This window comes from Protopterus annectens, chromosome 6.part0 (assembly GCF_019279795.1).
Source record: "Protopterus annectens isolate FY-2018-M chromosome 6.part0, PAN1.0, whole genome shotgun sequence".
Classification (NCBI taxonomy): domain Eukaryota; kingdom Metazoa; phylum Chordata; order Ceratodontiformes; family Protopteridae; genus Protopterus; species Protopterus annectens.
Window position 1 is genome coordinate 320,334,744 of NC_056737.1, and position 19,943 is coordinate 320,354,686.

The window sequence follows — 19,943 nt, forward strand, 5'->3', positions numbered from 1 at the left end:
ATCAATCTCCCAGTGTTTTTCCCCAACTTTCATAACAAAGGAGAGTACAAGCTTCATTCCTTGGACGTACACAGACAATTACATTTTTATATCCATAGAACTGCTGGTCATAGGCAATCCGATCAGTTGTTTATCTCCTTTGCCAAAAGTAATTTCGGAAAATCAGTTTCTAAGGTTTCTCTCTCTAGATGGATCTCGAGTTGTATTCTGTTAGCATATCAGAGTTCGGGGAGGCCTGCACCTCAAGGAGTCCGTGCTCATTCTACTAGGGCCATTGCCACTTCTGCGGCCTTTCAAGCTAGGGTTCCACTGGATGACATTTGTTCCGCAGCCACTTGGGCTTCATCTCACACCTTTATCAGCCATTATAAAATAGATGTTGTTTCCCGAGGTAGAGCGTCCTTTGGCTCTGCGGTGCTCCGGAATATCCTTCCATGAAGGCCACCCAAGACTTAGGTAGCTGGGGACTCTGTCCCACAGGTTGCTGACAAATGAAGTTCCTACTTCAGATTAAGAAGTTATGTACTCACCATAACGTTCCATCTGAGTAGGTATCTTCATTTGTCTGCAACCATCCCCCCCTCCTTCCCCCTGACCGATTGGATCACTCTTGTGTTATTAGCATATGTTCCCATTGGGACACCTGTTATCTGTTGTGCTATGGGGCAAACTTGATCTGAGGTCAGTTAGGGCAGGCAGGGGGTTATGGGTAAGGGGGAGGAGCTAGGAGCTCGGATCTATGCTATGTTAGAAGTTGCCGGCTCGGATCAGAGATCGGATCCGTATCCCACAGGTTGCAGACAAATGAAGATACCTACTCAGATGGAACGTTATGGTGAGTACATAACTTCTTAATTTCTTCCTTCATGGAGCCTCTCTATTTCTTCTCTTGCAGTGTACTGTTTTATTACAGTTCATTTCCAGTTCTGACACTTTGTGGACTCTTATCAACTGCATCCACCACTATTAGTAAAGTCTTACCTATGCTTTCAGCCATTAAACTACAATCATCAGAGTACAGCTGAAACATGGCCTGCCCCCCCCCTAATTCTTTGCTTCTGTTGTAATGTCTCAAACTCACAAAGCCAACTCTCTGATAACTAAAAGAAAATCTTAGAGATAAAGGGCAGCCCTGACTAATCTCTAAGGAGATGCATTTGTAGATATACTTTCATTTATTAAAACATCAAAGGTGGGTTTATCATGTATAAACTTACTCTACTGGATGAATCCCCAAAATTCCCTTCTCTACAATACTTCAAACAGAAAGTCTCAATGTAGTGTATTAAAAGTTTTTTTAATACTGAGTAAAACTACCCCAGTGAAATGATATCCTATTTGATGATTTTCAAGAAAACTAGTGAAATTCCACTAGTTCTCAATACTATGCCCATCCTTAATAAACACATTTTACTCTGGCCTTAAAATATTGGATAAGACTCAATTCAGTCTTCTTACTAGGAATTTTGTCAACATTTTTATGTCCAAATTTAAGACTGAATTCAGCTTATAATTAGTCAAATCTGTTTTCACTTCCTCCTCATTTTGTATTTGAATAATTCTAGCATGCTTCATTCTATCTAAGATCATTTTTGTCCTCCAAATATATGTATAATATTCTAATAAGATAAGTGGAACTCCTTTCTCCCCACTTATAAAAGTCTGGGGGAAATCCATCTGGTCCTGGTACTTTCTCTTGCTTTATGTTCTGTATGTCTCTCTAGATCTCCTGTAATGTAACAGGAATTGTTAAGTTCAGCTGGCCCTCTTCTTCCTACCTTTCTGTACAATGGACTTTGAAACCATCCTTCTCTGTGTACCCCTAGTGTTTCTGGTATACTCCTTCAAAATCTAATTGAAAGGCCTTCCCTATTTGGTAGGGTGAATCCGACATTTGCTCATCTTTATCCTTTATGCTGTCCTCTACCTGTTTTCTGCATTTCTGTTTATATGGCCATGCTATATACTTTCCACTTGTCTCTCCTTGCAGTCACTGAACTTAATTTCTACTTCTACATTCTGTTCCTGCCCACAGTATTGTTAACCATCCTGGCTTCCCCATTAAGAATGTAATTCCTTAAGTAGAGAGGGTTGGTTACTGGTCTCTTCCAATATTAGGTTCTGTAATTATTTTAACCTGTTTTCCCTCTCTAGCACTATATTAGCCCATGTGCACTCATTCTTATCTTCTATCAGAGTTAGACTTATCCTCAAAGCTGCTTTTACCCCACCTCACCATAAAACATGCAGAGGGCATCTCTCTCAGGGATGTTATCCAATGCCAACATACATATTTCATTTTTAAACATCTCCTGCTGTTCTTCAGTATACCAAGCCCATTTCTGTGTATGAATCTCTTGTTTTTTGATGCACAACTATTGCCAAAGCTATAAGTGCCTGGTCTGAAATATATTGTTCTAGTATTATAATCTGCCTCTCTCTTGCCTGGTATTCACTGCTTACATGAAAATAATCCAGTTCCTTGCTTTCTAGAAAATGTGGATGCTTTCTTCATACTTTGTGTCTTTCTCCATATATCTATTAAACCTTGTTCTTTCATTCTTTTCTTTAACCACTCCTGGTCAGTAACATTATATTCCATTTTCCCTCACACAGCCTGTCCAAAACTGGACTCAATGAAACTTTGTAGCCACCTCCTATCACCTGTATATCCCCTTCTTCTATTAGTTCATTATCTCTTTCAGTTTTTATAAGTCCTCTGAACTATTGGGTCATCAGCTTTAGACACACACACAAATATTTATTTATATATATATATATATATATATATATATATATATATATATATATATATGTGTGTGTGTGTATATATATATATATATATATATATATATATATATATATATATATATATATACTCACAGATATATACACACACACACACACACACACACACACACACACGCACACGCACACATGCACACGGGTCTATTTCTACATTTTTAAGTTTCAAAATGTCAAATTTCTTATGGTCAAGATCATAAGATCGAAGTTTTGAAACTTCGAACCATTTAAATTGACATCGACTTGCTCCCCTGCAAAAACATGAAAAAAAAAAAAGATTTTTTTGTTTTTATTTATTTTTTTTATTATTTAAATTTAAAGTTTCAAAACGTCAATCTTAATGGTCTCGACCATAAGAAAGTCGACATTTTGAAACTTCGAAATGTAGAAGTAGACCCATACACGCACGCACACACACACACACACACACACACACACACACACACACACACACACACACACACACTCATTGCCTATCATTAATTTGCTACTTTGCAGTATTTCATTTAATATAATCTACTGTCTTATTAAACGTATTGAAGATTCCAATGTAACTTTCTGATTAAATAGAATTATTGCTACTCTATTTCCTGTCCCTATTTTGTAATCCAGTACTACGAATGGGTACTCATGCTACTGTAACTTATACCTTTCTGTTGTCTTTAGCTTAGTTTCTTTTAATAAGGCCATTTGAATATACGAACATTTTAATTACTGAAACTCCACTTCTGTTTAATGAGGTGTAAGCACCCACCTACATTCCAAGAGATGAAATCAATGTATGTAGTTTACCGTTACCTGCAGTCATCTGTAACTTTCATGGCAACTGAGGAGATTACCATTTATCTTCTGGACAAATGCTTACTCCCAGCCCAAAACCAGTTAAGAACCTGGACCGCTGGAAGGCACTACAATTGTGGGTGCTGTCAGTCCAGTTTTAGGTTACCTGCCAAACTCCTGCTGCAGCTATGAATAGTTCTATTAGGTTAGGTCCTAGAGCAAAGTGTAGAATCTCCATTTGTCTCTAGTTTGCTGCTCCATTTGAAGTTTGCATGGGCAGACTGCCCCCCACTGCCCCCCCCCCAAATGAGGGCAGACGTTGCCCTTCACAGTGCCACACTACTTTTTCTAAAAAAGAACCAAATTCAACAGAACACACTTCCAATGAGTTTTGCTGTAGATATTCAGTTAAACACTGCTTCCCATGCTTTTTATATGTTTCTTCATCTGCTGATAACTGTCAGCAACTTAAAACTAAAAATAAAGTGATTCACTTCAGACACCACTACCAAGCTAAAACAAATGTGTGTTTTTACAGGGTGGGATGGTGGCCTGTTTGTTTAATGCTTTCATAGATTGTTACTAGGCTAACAAACCAGGGGGCATACCATTTCAAGAATGTGTAATTATTAGTTGCTATATGCACTGTCCCCTAACTGTCCAGTTAAGACCCACCAGGATATCACTTTAAGTGTGAGTAACTGATATTCAGTTATCCAGATCAGTGTATCAGTCTCACGCATGGGGAATTCTTCTGCTTATAACAAGAAGCACTCCTCCATATGTGTTTTCTATATCTGCTGCCATGTTAAGTTGCAGTACATTATCTGTGTCTGTTTACAGCTTTCTCCTTGGTGTGCTTCAGACATGGCATGTTAGAACACTGTGTCACATCTTCATTCTCTACCACCTGTAGTCATCTGATTGCTTTACTACATACCTTTTCTGTTTTTATCCGTAAGAGAGAAAAGGAGTTGAATCCATTATCAGATTACCTTACTATCAAGTAATATCAAACTATTCTGTTCTTGGAGCCAAAATACAATTTTGTTGTGATTACATCAACTACAAGAGCAGCTTAGCATGAACTCTTCATTTGGTGGTTAAGCTGTATTATCTTACTTTACTTTACTAATGAGGGGTGTCACCCCCATATTTACATACAGATCTCACAGCTTGGAAATGATATTCTGACTTTTCACTTATGCCATGACACACACACAACTACAAGATTTCATTGCTAAATTGCTTACGATGGTCAAAGTTGGCTTTTAGTGAAAAAAGCCATGATCTCCTACCTCTTTCCCAAGTCATGATGTAAAATCATACATAATAGCACTTGTGACTCATCTTCTTTCTCTGTCTTTCATAGGTTCATAAATACTTATACTAGGCTATTGATCTTGGAGAATATTTGGAAACCTAGCCCTGCATTCCCTCAAAATTTTTACCCATATTTACATATTGCACATGCATGGATGTCAACTTTCAAGTTATCATCGACTGTCATGCCTAGTAGCTTTGTATTGGGGGATGACTTTTATAGGAGGGCTATCAGAGGATGTAATTGAGAACATTTGTTTGAGGTGTGTAAGTGGTTTTGGAAGAAATAATAGCAGCTTTGGGTTTTGTTTGGATTAAGTAGAAGCTGGGAGTTGTTGAGACAGCTTTCAAGTGATGAAAATATTTTGGGTGAAGCACTGTAGAGTAACTGGGTCACTAGCAGAGGAATGTGGAGTAGTTGGCCTATTGCACGAGGCATGCTTCATGTTTGGCAGAGCATAGGTTGCTGGTAAATATGTTGAAAAGCAGTGGTCTCAGTATAGAACCTAGGGGAACACCTGTGTGATTGGGGAAGGATGAGTAAGAATCAATCCATTTATCTCACTGGAGTATATTGGAAAGGTAGCTGGAAAACCAGATGGTTGAGGTGTTTCACAGGTCAAGTGAAGAGCTGTTGTAGAAGTAAGCTATGGGAAACAGGATCAAAAGCTTTGGATAGATCCAGAAACATGGCAGAAACGAGTTGACCTTTGTCTCTACCTAGGTTAATAGTGTTCATGAAGTTTAGGAGACCTGTGGTGGTGCCATGCCCTAATCTAAGGATAATATTGGGGATAATATTGCTTTTATTGTCAGTAATAGAAATAACTGGTAGCTAGTAGGATTCGTGAGGGGAAGAGAATAATGTCATTAATTTTATTGTGATTAATCAAAATTTTGTTAACAGAAGCCCAGTGGCATACATTGTACAAATATTGCTGCAGCAGAGTTTACAAACTTATTAGACATCATTCCGTTATGCAAATCAGATATTTATTTTCCCTTTTGTTACATAAGCTTTAGCCATTTATCAGTGCTAAGTGCCACAAATTTGAAAAATTCATGGTCACCTTCTGTCTTGGTAATTAGCATCTTGTATCTCTGTAATATTAATCTAAATTTCTGCCTTTATTTAGGTGTTGCAACTTTAATGCCATTTGGTCCTGTTTTAGCATTTATTTTCATTTTCTTTATTTTTTTTGTTTAATACAAAGCTACTTATCCATAAGGCAGCTAACTTTGTACTCACCTTACCTATGATTCTTTTCTTCTAGAAAATGAAACTGAAACACATGAAGGAGATGATAATTTTATTTTTACCTGGAATGTACACATGGTACTCCTAGGGTGCCATTGTATTAATTAGATCTCTTTTCCACCTTTTATGTGCTAGTGAGTTTTGTTCCCCAGCCATTCATGTAACTTACAAATGAAGCTATTCCAGGAGTTCAATAACTAAAGATTCACAGTATTAATTAATCTTCAGTCAGTCTGTCTGCTTATAATATTTATCATTTTTCATTTCCAAATGTAGTGCCTTCTGCCTTTCCCAGAGTACTGTTCATTAATAAAAAATATTGCAAACATCCCATAGATAGCATTAATACTGAGTATTACTTTGTCCCGTGTGTCTTTCAGAGAGATTGAAAATCGCATTGAAGCAGATCATCCTGTGGTGAGTACATTACTATTATAACCACTCAGTATTCTTTGAACTGTTTAAGTGGGTTATATTAGACAGACTGTATTTGTTATAACTTTTATTACTTCTGCTGTTTCTGTGGGGGTCTGATCCAAATCTAAATGTATGCTTCTTTCTTATTAATATAAATAATTTCCATAGCTTGCAATACTGATCAATGTATACAAAGTCAAGAATGAAATAATGCAGTGCATAGTATAAAAAGAAGGTGTCATTTATTACAGTTTGCAGCTTAAAATGCTACGTGCAGCTGAATGCAGTCATAATAAACATCAGTCAGTAACTGATCAGTCAGTTAGCTGAATGCTGTAATGAGTACCTGTTGCTAGTCAATTGTTCAATCATGCTTCTACAGAAATTCTTAAAGTTCATTACTTTTCTGAACAGTAACACACATATGGAATGTTATATTTATAGAGTAGTAGAAAGCATTCAAAGCAATAAACCTGCATGGGAATGGAAAAAGTTAATTTTACCAATAAGGATGTCAGCAAATAGGGGTATAAAGAACAGACAACAGGGAGCTGGAATTTACTGGAAGAAATTTACAAAAGAATGGCAATAAATAACTCAGGATGGAAAGATAAATCAAAATGAAATAAGATTAAGCAGGAGTTTAGACTGCAGGTTGGAGAGTGCCTTCTGTACTGCAGACTAATAGAGTATAGATAAAGAGATAGGTTAGTGTTAAATGAAAGACCATCTCTGGTAGAATTGAGTCAAGAGCAAAAGATGCTATTAAAAGAGTTAGAAACGAGAATAGAAAGGCAAATTACAAAGGAACAGTGGAAGGAAATATGTAGGGCTCCCAAGTATGCAACAAAGTCCAGAAGGTTTAATACTTCTGCATGTAAATCTTTGCATGGGTATTCTTGTACTTCAAGTGGACTTCGTGGACTTCTTCCTCTAGTAGATTAGAAATGTTAGATATATGATTGAGAATTAAGAGGAAATTAGGAGAATGTTTTTTTTTTTTTTGTGAATGTTGCAAGTTGGTAGATTTTAAAAATTCCCTATAGAGTACTTTGTCAGAAATGTTGGGCGAACAAATAGTGCTAACTAAAGAGATTATTCTTTTCAGCTGGAATACAGGATCTGAGTTGTCTAGATATAGTAAGATCTTACTAAATCTAATACTACTGACAGCCAAGAAGCAATTACAAAAAAATGGAAACCAAAATCTAAACTAACAGTGGAAATTTTAACGTTTGTAAAGCAGATAAAAGAACTGGAGGTGAGTCTGTAGAAAAGGAAATAAGCAAATTTCATAGAAGTAAATGAAATTTGTGGGAACAATACATGCCAAATAATGTTCAGGAGGAGGAGGAGGAGTGATGTTTTAAGGAACGGCAAGAATTGAGCAATTTATGTGATAAAAGAAAACATATACACTACATGATGGCAATAATGGAAACTGATATTGTAAGTTGTCTTTTCTATTAATATATGTGAACTTCTGTTGCAACCTAAAATGTAATAAATATGATAAAAATATTTTAAAAAAGTTTAGTAATTTTCTGTGTAACTGCTATTCTAAAGGTTTCATGACAGAGATGCGAGCCATCTTTGACACTTAATTGCATTTAGCCAAACAGTGAAACATGAAACCCACTTTAAAACACTTAAAAAGCACATTTGCATGCAGAGGTTCCTGCTACACACATGCATGAGCACACACACACACACACACACACACACACACACACACACACACACACACACACACACACACACACACACACACACACTCTCTAAGTCTGAGAAAGCTGTACCTTACTATCTCAGTGTTAGTATATACATCATATCCCTCCCAGTATTGTGCTAGAGCATACGTGTGGGTCACTACTGCCTTCCATTTCTGCCTTGCATTGATTCTACTCTTAGCATTGATACATTTCCAGAATTGTGGTAAAATATATTATTTATTAATATATCACAGTTTCTGGGCAGTACAAATAAATAGTGCAAAAGTATCAAGTTGAGTTCTTGTTCCTCCCAAGCTTTGGTTATTACAGTAGACATACCTTCCATGCTGAAAACATCAAAAATCTGGACAAAGGCCCATGAAAAGTAGGTACAACTGGCCAAAAATAAAGTACAACTGATTAACATAACATTTGTATACATAATTATGTAACCCCACCCACTCCCATGGAATTGTGGGATACCAACATTCAAATGCAAATTGAAGAACAGACAAAATATTAAACACAAAATATAACCAGAACAATAGTGTTTTATTTATATAAACATTTGAACTTGTATCAAACTTTGAACTTGTGTAAAACTAAAATACAATTTTCTTTTATAAAATACTTGTTAAGATGCAGTTGTTGAGGCACCTGGCTCAAAACTCAAGAAAATAAAATTAACTTTACCATGAAAAACCACTAATCAGACACCAACCTACTAACCAGATGCCTGCAGAAACATCTGCAATCGAAATTATACGCACACACAGCAACACAAATGCACGCTTCCTACAAATAACAACGGAATAGGTGTCAAGAAGGGCAGAAGCAGAACTAAAAGTTAAACTGCTGTCACTGACTAGGGCCTAACTGATACATCATGTTTTCATAATCGCATTTAAGAAAGTAACTAAGTTACATAAAAATAATCAGATGCAAATCCACTACACTAAAAGCTTTCCATAAACACAGATAAGACAACTCTCTCAATCTAGCAGCATAACTTTTAGGCATGGGTGAGTTGAGTCCATTGTTACACATAGAGGGGGGTGTACAGTTCACATCTATCACACAGACATCTGGAAACTAGCATATCTTGCCCTTTTTCCAGCTTAATTTATCTTAGCAAATCTTAGGTAATATACTTTGGTACAGATATATGCACTTGTAAGTATACATACCTCATAACCTCTTAGCAATACCCTCAACCTCTTATCACAAGAAATCTGGATAAATGCAAGAATAATGGGGGAAAAGGCCCCAAAGTAGGGACAGATTTTAAATATTGCTGTTATAAACTTAAAAAGTTGCTAGAATAATAGGTGCTACATTGGCATGCATTTTCTGAAGGCTATTAAGCCTGAAAATTCAAATGTCTGTTATTATTCAGTGACTTCAGTCCTCAATGATTTACCGGAAAACCAACAATTTTATGAGAACTAGACTAAAACTGTTGAGCAAAAATCTGGACATTCTGCAAATACCTGGTTAGTTTAGAGGTTTGTATGAGAAGTAGTGCTTTACATTTAAGGAGAGGGAAGGACTGAAAACTATGCTCACACAACTCCATTCTCCTTACTCTGGTAATTACTCTTACTTTCAACACAAAACCCACAACTCCATTCTCCTGCTATTTACTCCTACTGACAACACAAAATCTATACAAAATATGTGTTCATTTGAAAAAAAAGAAGTTCTGTACTCACCATAACGTTCCATCTCAGTAGGTACTTAATTTGTCTGCAGCCTGTGGGTATCGGATCCGACCTCGGATCCGAGCCGGCAGCTTTCCAAGCTACAAGATCCAAGCTCCTAGCTCCTCCCCCTACCCATAATCCCCTGCTACATGCTGTATTACCTCAGATCGATTTTTGCCCCATCACACAACTCATAACCTCGACAGAGGAATACACCAGATTTAACTTCCTGACAAGAGAATTTCAGGTGACCAGAGATCCCAACAAAGGTTCAGGGGATGGCAGGGGGGGGTCAGTTGCAGACAAATGAAGTACCTACTCAGATGGAACGTTATGGTGAGTACATAACTTCTTTATCTGAAGTAGTTACTTCATTTGCTCTGCAACCTGTGGGACAGAGTCCCCAGCTACCTAGGAACAAACCTGGGTGGCCTTTACGGAAGGATATTCCGAAGCACCGTGGAGCCAAAGGAAGCCCTACCTCTTGAAATCATATCTAGTTTATAATGAGAAATGAACGTATGAGAAGAGGACCAGGTAGCTGCTGAACATATGTCATCCAAAAGAACCCTGGACCAAAAGGCTGCTGAGGTGGCCATAGACCTTGTAGAATGAGCGTGAATTCCAATAGGAGCTGGTTTGCCTGAAGATATATACCCGTGCATTATGCACTGAAAAATCCAATTTGCTACGGTCACTTTGGAAATGGCTCTACACATGGCCGATTTTGCAAAGGACACAAACAACTGGTCCGACTTGCGAAAATCCTTAGTCCTGTGCAAGTAAAAACGCAGTTGTCTGTGTACATCCAGTTTATGCAATTTGTATTCCCCTCTATTCTGAAAATTTGAGAAGAACACGGGTAAATTTATTGATTGATTAATATTTGACTCTGAAGCCACCGTAGGTAAGAAAGAAGGGTTAGTCCTGAAGGACACTCTATCCTTGTGAAAAATTAGGTAAGGGGGTTTCATACACAGTACTTGAAGTTCTAAAACCCTCTTGGCCGAAGTAATAGCCACCAAAAAGGGCACTTTCCAAGACAAGAATTTTAACGGAACTGAGGCCGCAGGCTCAAAGGGTGGACTTCTCAGGGCTTGTAAGACTAAAGTCAAATCCCATGGGGGTACCACAGCTTTCACAGGCGGCTTCAAAAGAAAGATGCCCCACAAGAAAGTTTTGCATAATTTTGTAGATGCCAAGGACCCTAAGCTATCTCCCACATGAAAATGGGAGATGGCTGCTAACTGCACCTTAACCATAGAAGCACTTGCTCCCTGCCGAAAAATCAGCGACAAGAAGTCCAGGATAGTCGGAATAGGAACTGTAAATGGATCCAGGCCCTTGTCTTTAGCCCAGATGGAGAAATGTTTCCATTTACTATTGTAAATTTTTCTGGTAGCCGGCTTATGCGCTGCGACCAGTATGGCCTTCACAGGAGATGAGATACCGGGAGTCCTAGCCATCAGTGGAACTGGATCAACCAAGCCGCAAGCTTGAGGTTCACCAGGTTCGGGGTTTGGTATCCTGCAGGATGCGAGATCAGGTCTGGAATGGGATCCAGTATCCATGGAGGAGTCACACTGTGAGACCGCAGATAAGGAAACCAGATCTGGCGAGGCCAGAATGGGGCTATGAGGATAACTCTGCTCCCCAACCGACAGGCTTTCTGTATGAACTTTATCATAAGCGAGAGGGGGGGATAAGCATAAAGGAGACCAGGAGGCCAAGCATGAACTACAGCATCTCTGGGATTTTCCCCTTCGGGGGGAAGTATTGCGAAGTACTCGCTGCATTTTGTGTTTAATGGAGAAGCAAAAAGATTGCAGCAAGGCCAACCCCATTTGCGGAAGATCTGCTTCGCAACAGATGGATTGAGAGACCACTCGTATGGAGTGAGAATTACTTGACTCAGTTTGTCCGCTAATATGTTGGACCGTCCCGGAATGTGCGTTGCTACCAGAAACCGGTTGGTGGATATCACCCATTCCCAAACTCTCATAGCCTCTCGACAAAGGGGATAAGACCTGGTTCCTCCCTGTTTGTTTATGTTCCAGACTACTGACATGTTGTCCATCTGGATTGTAATAGGTCGTGGAGAGCTTGCAATGTTAGAAGCACCGCCCTCATCTCTAGGACACTGATATTCAAAGCGGTCTCTAGGGAAGTCCACGTGCCTTGGACGGTTCTGCCCGAACAATGCCCCCCCACCCAAGGCGAGAAGCATCCGTGGTCAACATGGCTTGGGGAGGGGGAATCATAAAGGATCTCCCTTCCCTCAGTTCTCATGCATGGAGCCACCAAAGAAGGGAGTCCTTGCAAACTCTGCTCAGTGGTATCGGAGTGTTCAATAGGTGGAGTAATAGTGACCACTGAACTTGAAGTGTCCACTGCAATACCCTCATCCATAGACATGCATGAAGGGAGAGACCGATCGCCGCTGCCATAGACTCTAGTGCCCTCAGGACTAACTCTGCTGCTGGAGCAGGACTCTGAAGAAGGGCTAGTACCTGAAACGACAAGCTGCTCAGCCTGTCTGAAGTTAGAGTAGCTCGAGAGATACGGGTATCCAACCTGGCCCCTATGAACTCTAGGACCTGAACGGGGCAAAGAAAGGATTTCTGTAGATTCACTGAGATGCCTAGGCTCTGGGCAAGAGTCAGAGCGTAATCTCTTGCCACCCAGAGCTGATGCCTGTTGGCGGCGGTAAGGAGCCAGTCGTCTAGGTACGGGAAGACCTGAATGCCCTGAAGTCTCAGGTGGGCTGCAACCACTGCCATGACTTTGGTGAACACCCTGGGGGCTGAGCTGAGGCTGAACGGAAGAACCCTGAACTGATAATGACTGGCTCCCAGCCGGAAGCGGAGAAATCTTCTGGATCGTCTGTCCATCAATATGTGGTAGTACGCATCCTTGAGGTCTATAGAGCACATCCAGTCATTTTCCCGCAGAAAGGGGAGAATTGATTGGAGGGTGACCATCCGGAATTTTTCCTTGGGAATGAACAGGTTCAGAGCGGAAAGGTCTAGAATGGGTCTTAGGTCTCCCGTCTTCTTTGGCACCAAAAAGAACCTGGAGTAATAACCCAATCCGGACTGGTCTGGGGGGACGGGCTGGATGGCTCTTTTTTCTAGCAACTTTGACACTTCTAAAGCCACTGCCTCCCTCTGATCGGGTGGTACATCGGGGAGGCATCTGGTTGTGGGGGGAAGGTTTATGAAGGGGATGGAATAACCTCTGGATATGATACGGAGCACCCATCGATCTGTTGTAATGGACTCCCAACTTGACAGGTGCTCCATCAACTGCCCCCTGACTGCCTCCAGAGAGGGACAGCCGGGTAAGCCCTCAGGGCTGCTGCACAGGTCTGTCCGAGAAAGGTTCTCTAGACCCGAAGTTACGCGGTCCCCCTCTGCCTCTGGGCCGGCGCCCACCTTGTCCTCCTCTGCCTCTAGAGGACGAGGGGTCCGAAGCTGGATGGGACAGCTGAGACTTGCGGAACTACAGCTTCTTTTGTCCCCTCTGATTTCTTGAAAAGGATCGTTGGGGATTAGAGAGGCGGACTCCGACGGCAGACAGCGTCTTCCTGTCCTTCTCGCTTTGGACCAGCGTTTCGCGAACGGTCTTGCCAAAAAGCAAAGACCCATCAAAGGGCACATTCGCGAAGGACGCCTTGAAGGGATCCGTGAAATCGCAAAGACGGAGCCAGGCATGACGCCGCAAGACGACCCCGGCTCCGCTGGCCCTAGCGGCTCCTTCCGTAGCATGGGAGAGTAGCCACGTGGACATGTTAGATATGGATTTCAGAGTGGCCATACGCGTCAAAAAAACATTCTTGTCCTCGACCAACATGGACTCTGGGGGGGCTACAGCATATTCCTTAATCAAATCTCACTGTAGCCTAATGGTATGTGCCATATAGTTCAGCGCCCTTATCGAAAAGGTCGCTGAAGCAAACATCTGCTTCCCAATGCAGTCCAGCGCTCAAAATTCCTTATCCGGCGGGTGAACCGAAGAACTCTCCTGTGCGAGTTCTTTCTTGGTGGCAACCGCCACCAACATGGCCCAAGACTGTCTATCCATTGGGGGGCTAAGGACCTTGTTGGGTCATCTCGGGATTGGCTCCACGGTGTCGGGCTCCTTCCATGCCCTAGTAGTAATTAAGTCTACCAGGGGGTCAGTCGGAGGGGACACCCAGGAGGTAGACGGGCCTGCCTCAAATGCCTCCAGGAACACGGATTCATCCGAGGAAGGTTTTTGTGCAGACCACCCCCCTCTAATACGCAACATTTCCATGATTTCTCCGAAGGAGACATCTTCGTGGGGTGACCTTGGGGAACATTCCCCTTCATCTAAATCCGTGTCGGTGGTGACAGACTCAGGGGAGTCCAGGTGCCTCCTTTTACACCTACGTTTACGAGGAACCTCCTCAATGGGACTGTCCAAAGAGGGCTCGTCAACGGGTTCTTGTTCCTCCAAGGGAACCAGCTGGAGGGCTTGAGCAGGCTGTCCCAATGGTCGGATGACGGAGGATAGACCCACATGCAGCGGGGGTACGGGAGGAACCAAAGCCCGAACCAGGGACCTGGAGGACCTCAACAGTACCTTCTCCACTACCTCAAAAGCCGAAGGAGAATTACTCTCACCAGGCTCCGAAAGTAATCTTCTCGGCTCTGAGGTAGGGATTGGGGTCGGGGCCGATGCAGTCGGAGCCGAGAGAGAGGTATGCTCCGAACCCAGCGGCACCGAAGACACACCAACTCCCACGGATCCGACGCTCAGCCCTCGGCCCCGAGAACTCGGATCCGACACGCTCGAGGGCACAGTCGGCGTAGAAGAGACCGGAGCTATCGGTGCCGACGAATCTCCGGCTCTGAAAGGGCCAGGATTCGATGACTCCGAGACCCGAAAATGAGTCGGAGAAGGAGTGATCGGAGCAAAAATGGGGTCCACAATCCCCCCCCAGAGGGGGAGGAGGCAAGAGCACCCCCATCTGCATTTGGGTCTGTATGAATCGACGCATCATCTGATCCACGTCTGCGTCGGTGAGGCTCCTGGTCGACCTAGAAGTCGTTGTCGAGGCGGGCCGGGAGGGCCGCCTCGATGACCTCAAGGGAGACCGATACTCCTTCTCCGGCGAAAAACATGGCAAACGGCACCGAGAGGGGGAGGATCCGGAGGCCCTCGAGGGAGACTTAGCCAGCTTAGATGGAGGGGCTCAGGGTTGAGTCTCAGCCCGCCTTTTCTGAGACTTGTGCCCTTCCTTGTCCTTGTGCCTCTTCTCTTTGGAGGAAGAGGCACCAGAGTCCCCTGAGCTCAAACCCAAAGAGGGAGGTTGAGTCCCCAGTTGAGCAGGGGGTGCAGAAGGCACAGGGCCTGCCGAGGCAGCCTGAGCCTGAGCGGGAGAGGAAGAAGAAGCCGATTCCTGGGGAAGCAAGCCCGCCAGGATCAGCTTATTCTTCCTGTCCCTAAGTGCCCGGGGGTTAAAGGCCGGACATATTGGGCAGGCCGTAGATAAATGGGCCACCCCCAGGCAAAAAACGCACTGAGTGTGGCCATCAGCCGGAGAAAGCTTATGGCCACACTCAGTACACTTTGAAAAAACGGCTTTGGGCCCTTCAGCCATTTTGACTAAACACTCACACACGCACACACAAACACTAAGGGGGGAGGGGTGTCACACAGAAAACGCTAACTCTAAAAAAAATAACGAGTATCTAAATTACGATTAAAAGAACCCAGGGAAACTACTCACACGTACACTTAAAAATACAATCTTCCCAGTTGAGAAAAAAAGTTTAAGAAAGGTAATGATCTCACCAAAAGCCAAGAAGCTCTTCAAAGGTAGCTGCTTCAGCCGATCTGAGGTAATACAGCATGTAGCAGGGGATTATGGGTAGGGGGAGGAGCTAGGAGCTCGGATCTTGTAGCTTGGAAAACTGCCAGCTCAGATCCGAGGTCAGATCCGATACCCACAGGTTGCAGAGCAAATGAAGTAACTACTTCAGATTATATATTTCTTTTGTTTCTCTGAATACATTTTGTAACTTCAGTTATTATCGTATTAACATTTTGATAATACTTTAACAAACATTACTGCTGTATGAATTTGCTGTGTTTACATTTATTTATTTTTTCTGCTACCTGGGCTAATCCTGCAACTGGTTATTTACCATTACTGCTTTACTACCCCAGTAAACTAATTAAATAAATACATTCAAGAATGGCATTTCTCCATATTACTTTAACATGTACAGATTGAAGGAGTTGGGTGGGATTTACTGTTGCATTGAAAGTGTAATTTTGAATGTTGTAGACTTTAATTCAACTTCAACACTAAAAAAAAAATCAACAATGTCATTAGAATGCACTTTTCTAAGAACCACACTGGACCACAGTTCCGGCAATATATTTTCAGAAACAGACAGTTGCCTGCAATCTAAGTATTGAGGTTAGGTGCCCATTGTTACATCTTAAATGGATCATGCGATCAAGTTTTATAAATACTAAATCAGACTTCTCACCTAATTCCTGGATCAATCCTATGTAAAATGTCTCTTATTCCTGTTAGTTACTTTGTATTAACTGCACTCAAGCCCGAGCACTCAACAAAAAGTGAACAGTGCTGAATCAATATCAGAATCCCTCTTACGGAAATCGATAGAAATGACTGTCATGAGCACAGAATCACTATATGATAGTTTATTGTACCCAAAGTGCAAAATTATTTTAAAATGATTACAGACAAGGAATTCACTGAATCTGAAAACTAGCAGCAGTTTTCCATCCAATTTAATGTGTGGTGCAAGTAACCATTTTTTTCCAAGCTAAACTTTCGTTGCTGCCCTTCCAGCATCAAGCATACTCTCTTATTTATCCAGTCTACTGAGTCTACTCCCATAATGAGCATACTTTTTTTTTAATTCTTTTTTTTTTACTTACCTTGAGGTTGAGACTCGAGCAGCCAAAGCAGGAGAAAGTAAATGTCCTCATTGTGGTGTCTTACCCTCAGCCTCTACTGCACTGCAGTAGTCTGCAAAACTTAAACTGTGCACAACTCTATTCCATCCAAAACACAAACAGTCCACGGCAGGCAGTTGGAAGATCATCTTCAAGTAGTCTTCGAAAGCAATGTCCTCACTCATTGATTGGCTGTGCTGCAAGTCACTCATGCGTGGGTGGTGCTGCCATGGCTGTACAACAACTTTGTGTTTTTTATTTTATTTTTTTAATTTCTTACCTGAGACCTGAGTCTCCAAGTCTGACAGGCAGTCAGGCACTGCCTCACGAAGCTGATGACATAATGCATGCCCCTGCATGCTGGAGATACGTGATGACATTAGCCGTGCCTTAAAATGGTAAATAAAAAAAAATCGGGAATTGAAGGGGCCACTCAGGAATTCATGGCACCCCATTATTTTGACATCAAAACTGATAAATACTGAGGTATTTGGTACGGTTGAGCAGTATCACAACAGAAATTCTATTATTTGGACTTCGGTTATCCGGACCCATATTTTGTGACCCAACAACAGTAATTATACTTACCAATTGGTATTGTTGCCAAATTCATAATTATAATAAGTTACTGTGCCTGTGCTTAACTGTACCGCTCCACCCAAGCTTGCCTTCCCACTCTTGTCGCTTGTCAATCATAGAGTAACACAAGGTGCTTGTTTTGCTTTCACGATTGTATATGACGCATGAATCTTTGATTAAAAATGTCAAAAGGAAAGAGAGTTTTGTTATCTTTGCACGATAAAGTGAACATTATTCAGTGCTGAAGGCCTAGAGATCCGGGCCGCATGTTGGCTGATAAGTATGGAGTGGGAACATCAACAATATTGGACATAAATAAAAACTCTGAATCCATATTGAAGTTTATCTGAACTCTGGACAGCGAAGATGGAAGCTTGAAATGAAAAGCGATGAAGAAACCACAAAATGAACTTCTGGAGGATGCTGTTTTCATTTGTTTTTTTTTCAAAAACAATTATCTGGGCAACCAATATCTGTGCCTTTATTGTGTGAAAAAGCTTTGGAATTCAATTAAAAGCTCGACAGAGATCCTTCTTTTAAGGCAAGCTTTGAGTGGTTGGGAAGCTTTAAATCACACTAGAAATACAGGGAGAATAAATGTCTGCTAATGTTACTGCAGCTGACACTTTCACAAAGAATCTGAAGGTGATGCTCCAGTAAAGTGAGTATGATTTATAATTTGTCGACAGTGCTGACAAAATGGGTCTAAATTGGAAGGTGCTTCTGAGCAAATCCTTAGCATCATGGTGTAAAAGTGGAGCTGCAAGTTATAAAGTCAGCAAGGACTGGGTTACTATCATAGTTTGTGCTGACGCCAATGGATCACACAGAATGCCACTCCTCCTTACTGAGACATCTAAAAATCCCAGACATTTTAAAAACATGAAGATTCCCTTCACCTAAACCCATCAGAAGAAGGTGTGGATGAACATTGAAATCTTTCTGGATTGGCACGACAACACATTTATTCCAGAAGTCAAGAAGTTCCAAAAAGATATTGGGAAAGAAGGAAAGGTCTTACTTTTGCTTGATAATGCACCCTCACATCCTTCTGTGGAATGGCTAGAGTGGGAAATGGGATGTTTACAGTCAAGTTTTTGCCTCCCCATGTGACATCAGTTTTGTTACAGATGGATCAAAGCATCATTGAAACGTTAAAGCACTTGTACAGGAAGCAACTGTTACGTCAACTTCTTTCACAAGATGACAGTGACAATGAGACAGTGTTAATGTTTTTAAAGCAAATACATTTAAAAGACTGTTGCTACATGCTAGTGGACACGTAGTTTTGTTGAATGAAAAACATTAAAAAGAACTTGGAATAAACTACTTAAATTATCACATATGAAGAGTCTTCAAATGAAAAACTTAATGAAGAAATAACAGATTTAATGGAGAGCACCAAGATCTGCGAAGGATGTGACTTTGAGAATATCAAAGAGTGGCTAAACTATGACAACAATGACCCAGGATTTCATATCTTGACAAATGAAAAGATCCTCATGGACCTAAAATGTACAGACAAGGAAGAAATTAAAAATGAACAAGAAGAAACAGAAAAGTATTATGCACTGTCTCATGCAGAAGCTTTTCAAGCTCTCAAAACAGCATTCAGTTGGCTTGAGAGGTATGAAGAAATCTGATCCAATACAGCTGCTACAGCTGAAATGGATCTATGATTTAGTTGCTATGAAACAAAACAAATGTTTACGTCAAATGTCAATTAAAACTTATTTTCAAACAAACTAAGCCCTAATGTAGAACATCTAACATTTAAGTTCCTAATGATTATTTGCTATTTTAAATATTTATATTCGCAAGTTATTCTAGTGTCATTCTGTGTGACACTTTGTTTTCACGTAAAAACACTATTTTATTTTATTACATATAGTACGTCATCGATTATCCAGATTTTTCATTATACGGATACACCTGGTCACAATTAATCCTGATGATCAAGTATCTACTGTAATTTAATTTATAAAATGAGTACACGCGTTCTTGTTTCAGTATTGCATATGTGTTATATACTATGTTACACAGGTTAGATATGATTGCTGAAGTTGCTGAATGACATCATCATTTTATATATGTTTTTTCTCATATAACACAAAATTTTTTGTCTTTGGACACAACTGAATATGTTATATTAGTTGGCTACAGTTTACATATGTTATGCTAGTTTGATGATTATAATTCAGTTGTTTATATTTATATGTGCTGCTTGTATTGTAGTTAGGTATATACATGCATTTTTTAATGTTATTACTAAATTAGTGATTTATTATTAATATTATGATTATTATTACAATTCACAGTAGGTTTTTATTTATATAAGTAGATGGATTCTCTTATTCAATATTTTATGACGGTTTCATGCGTCATTATGTGAAATGCGACCAATGG

The 19,943-nt window shown here is 40.8% G+C and overlaps 1 protein-coding gene across 4 annotated transcripts in view; it reads left to right on the forward strand.

The window, feature by feature from the left end:
* The window catches only part of CAPN3 (calpain 3), a 673,389-nt gene that overhangs the window by 473,663 nt on the left and 179,783 nt on the right, over positions 1-19,943 (forward strand). For all 4 annotated transcript variants that reach the window (XM_044074071.1, XM_044074072.1, XM_044074073.1 and 1 more), the window contains one exon: positions 6,547-6,583. In XM_044074071.1, the coding sequence (XP_043930006.1) occupies positions 6,547-6,583 (37 nt within the window). The remainder of the gene's footprint in view (positions 1-6,546; positions 6,584-19,943) is intronic.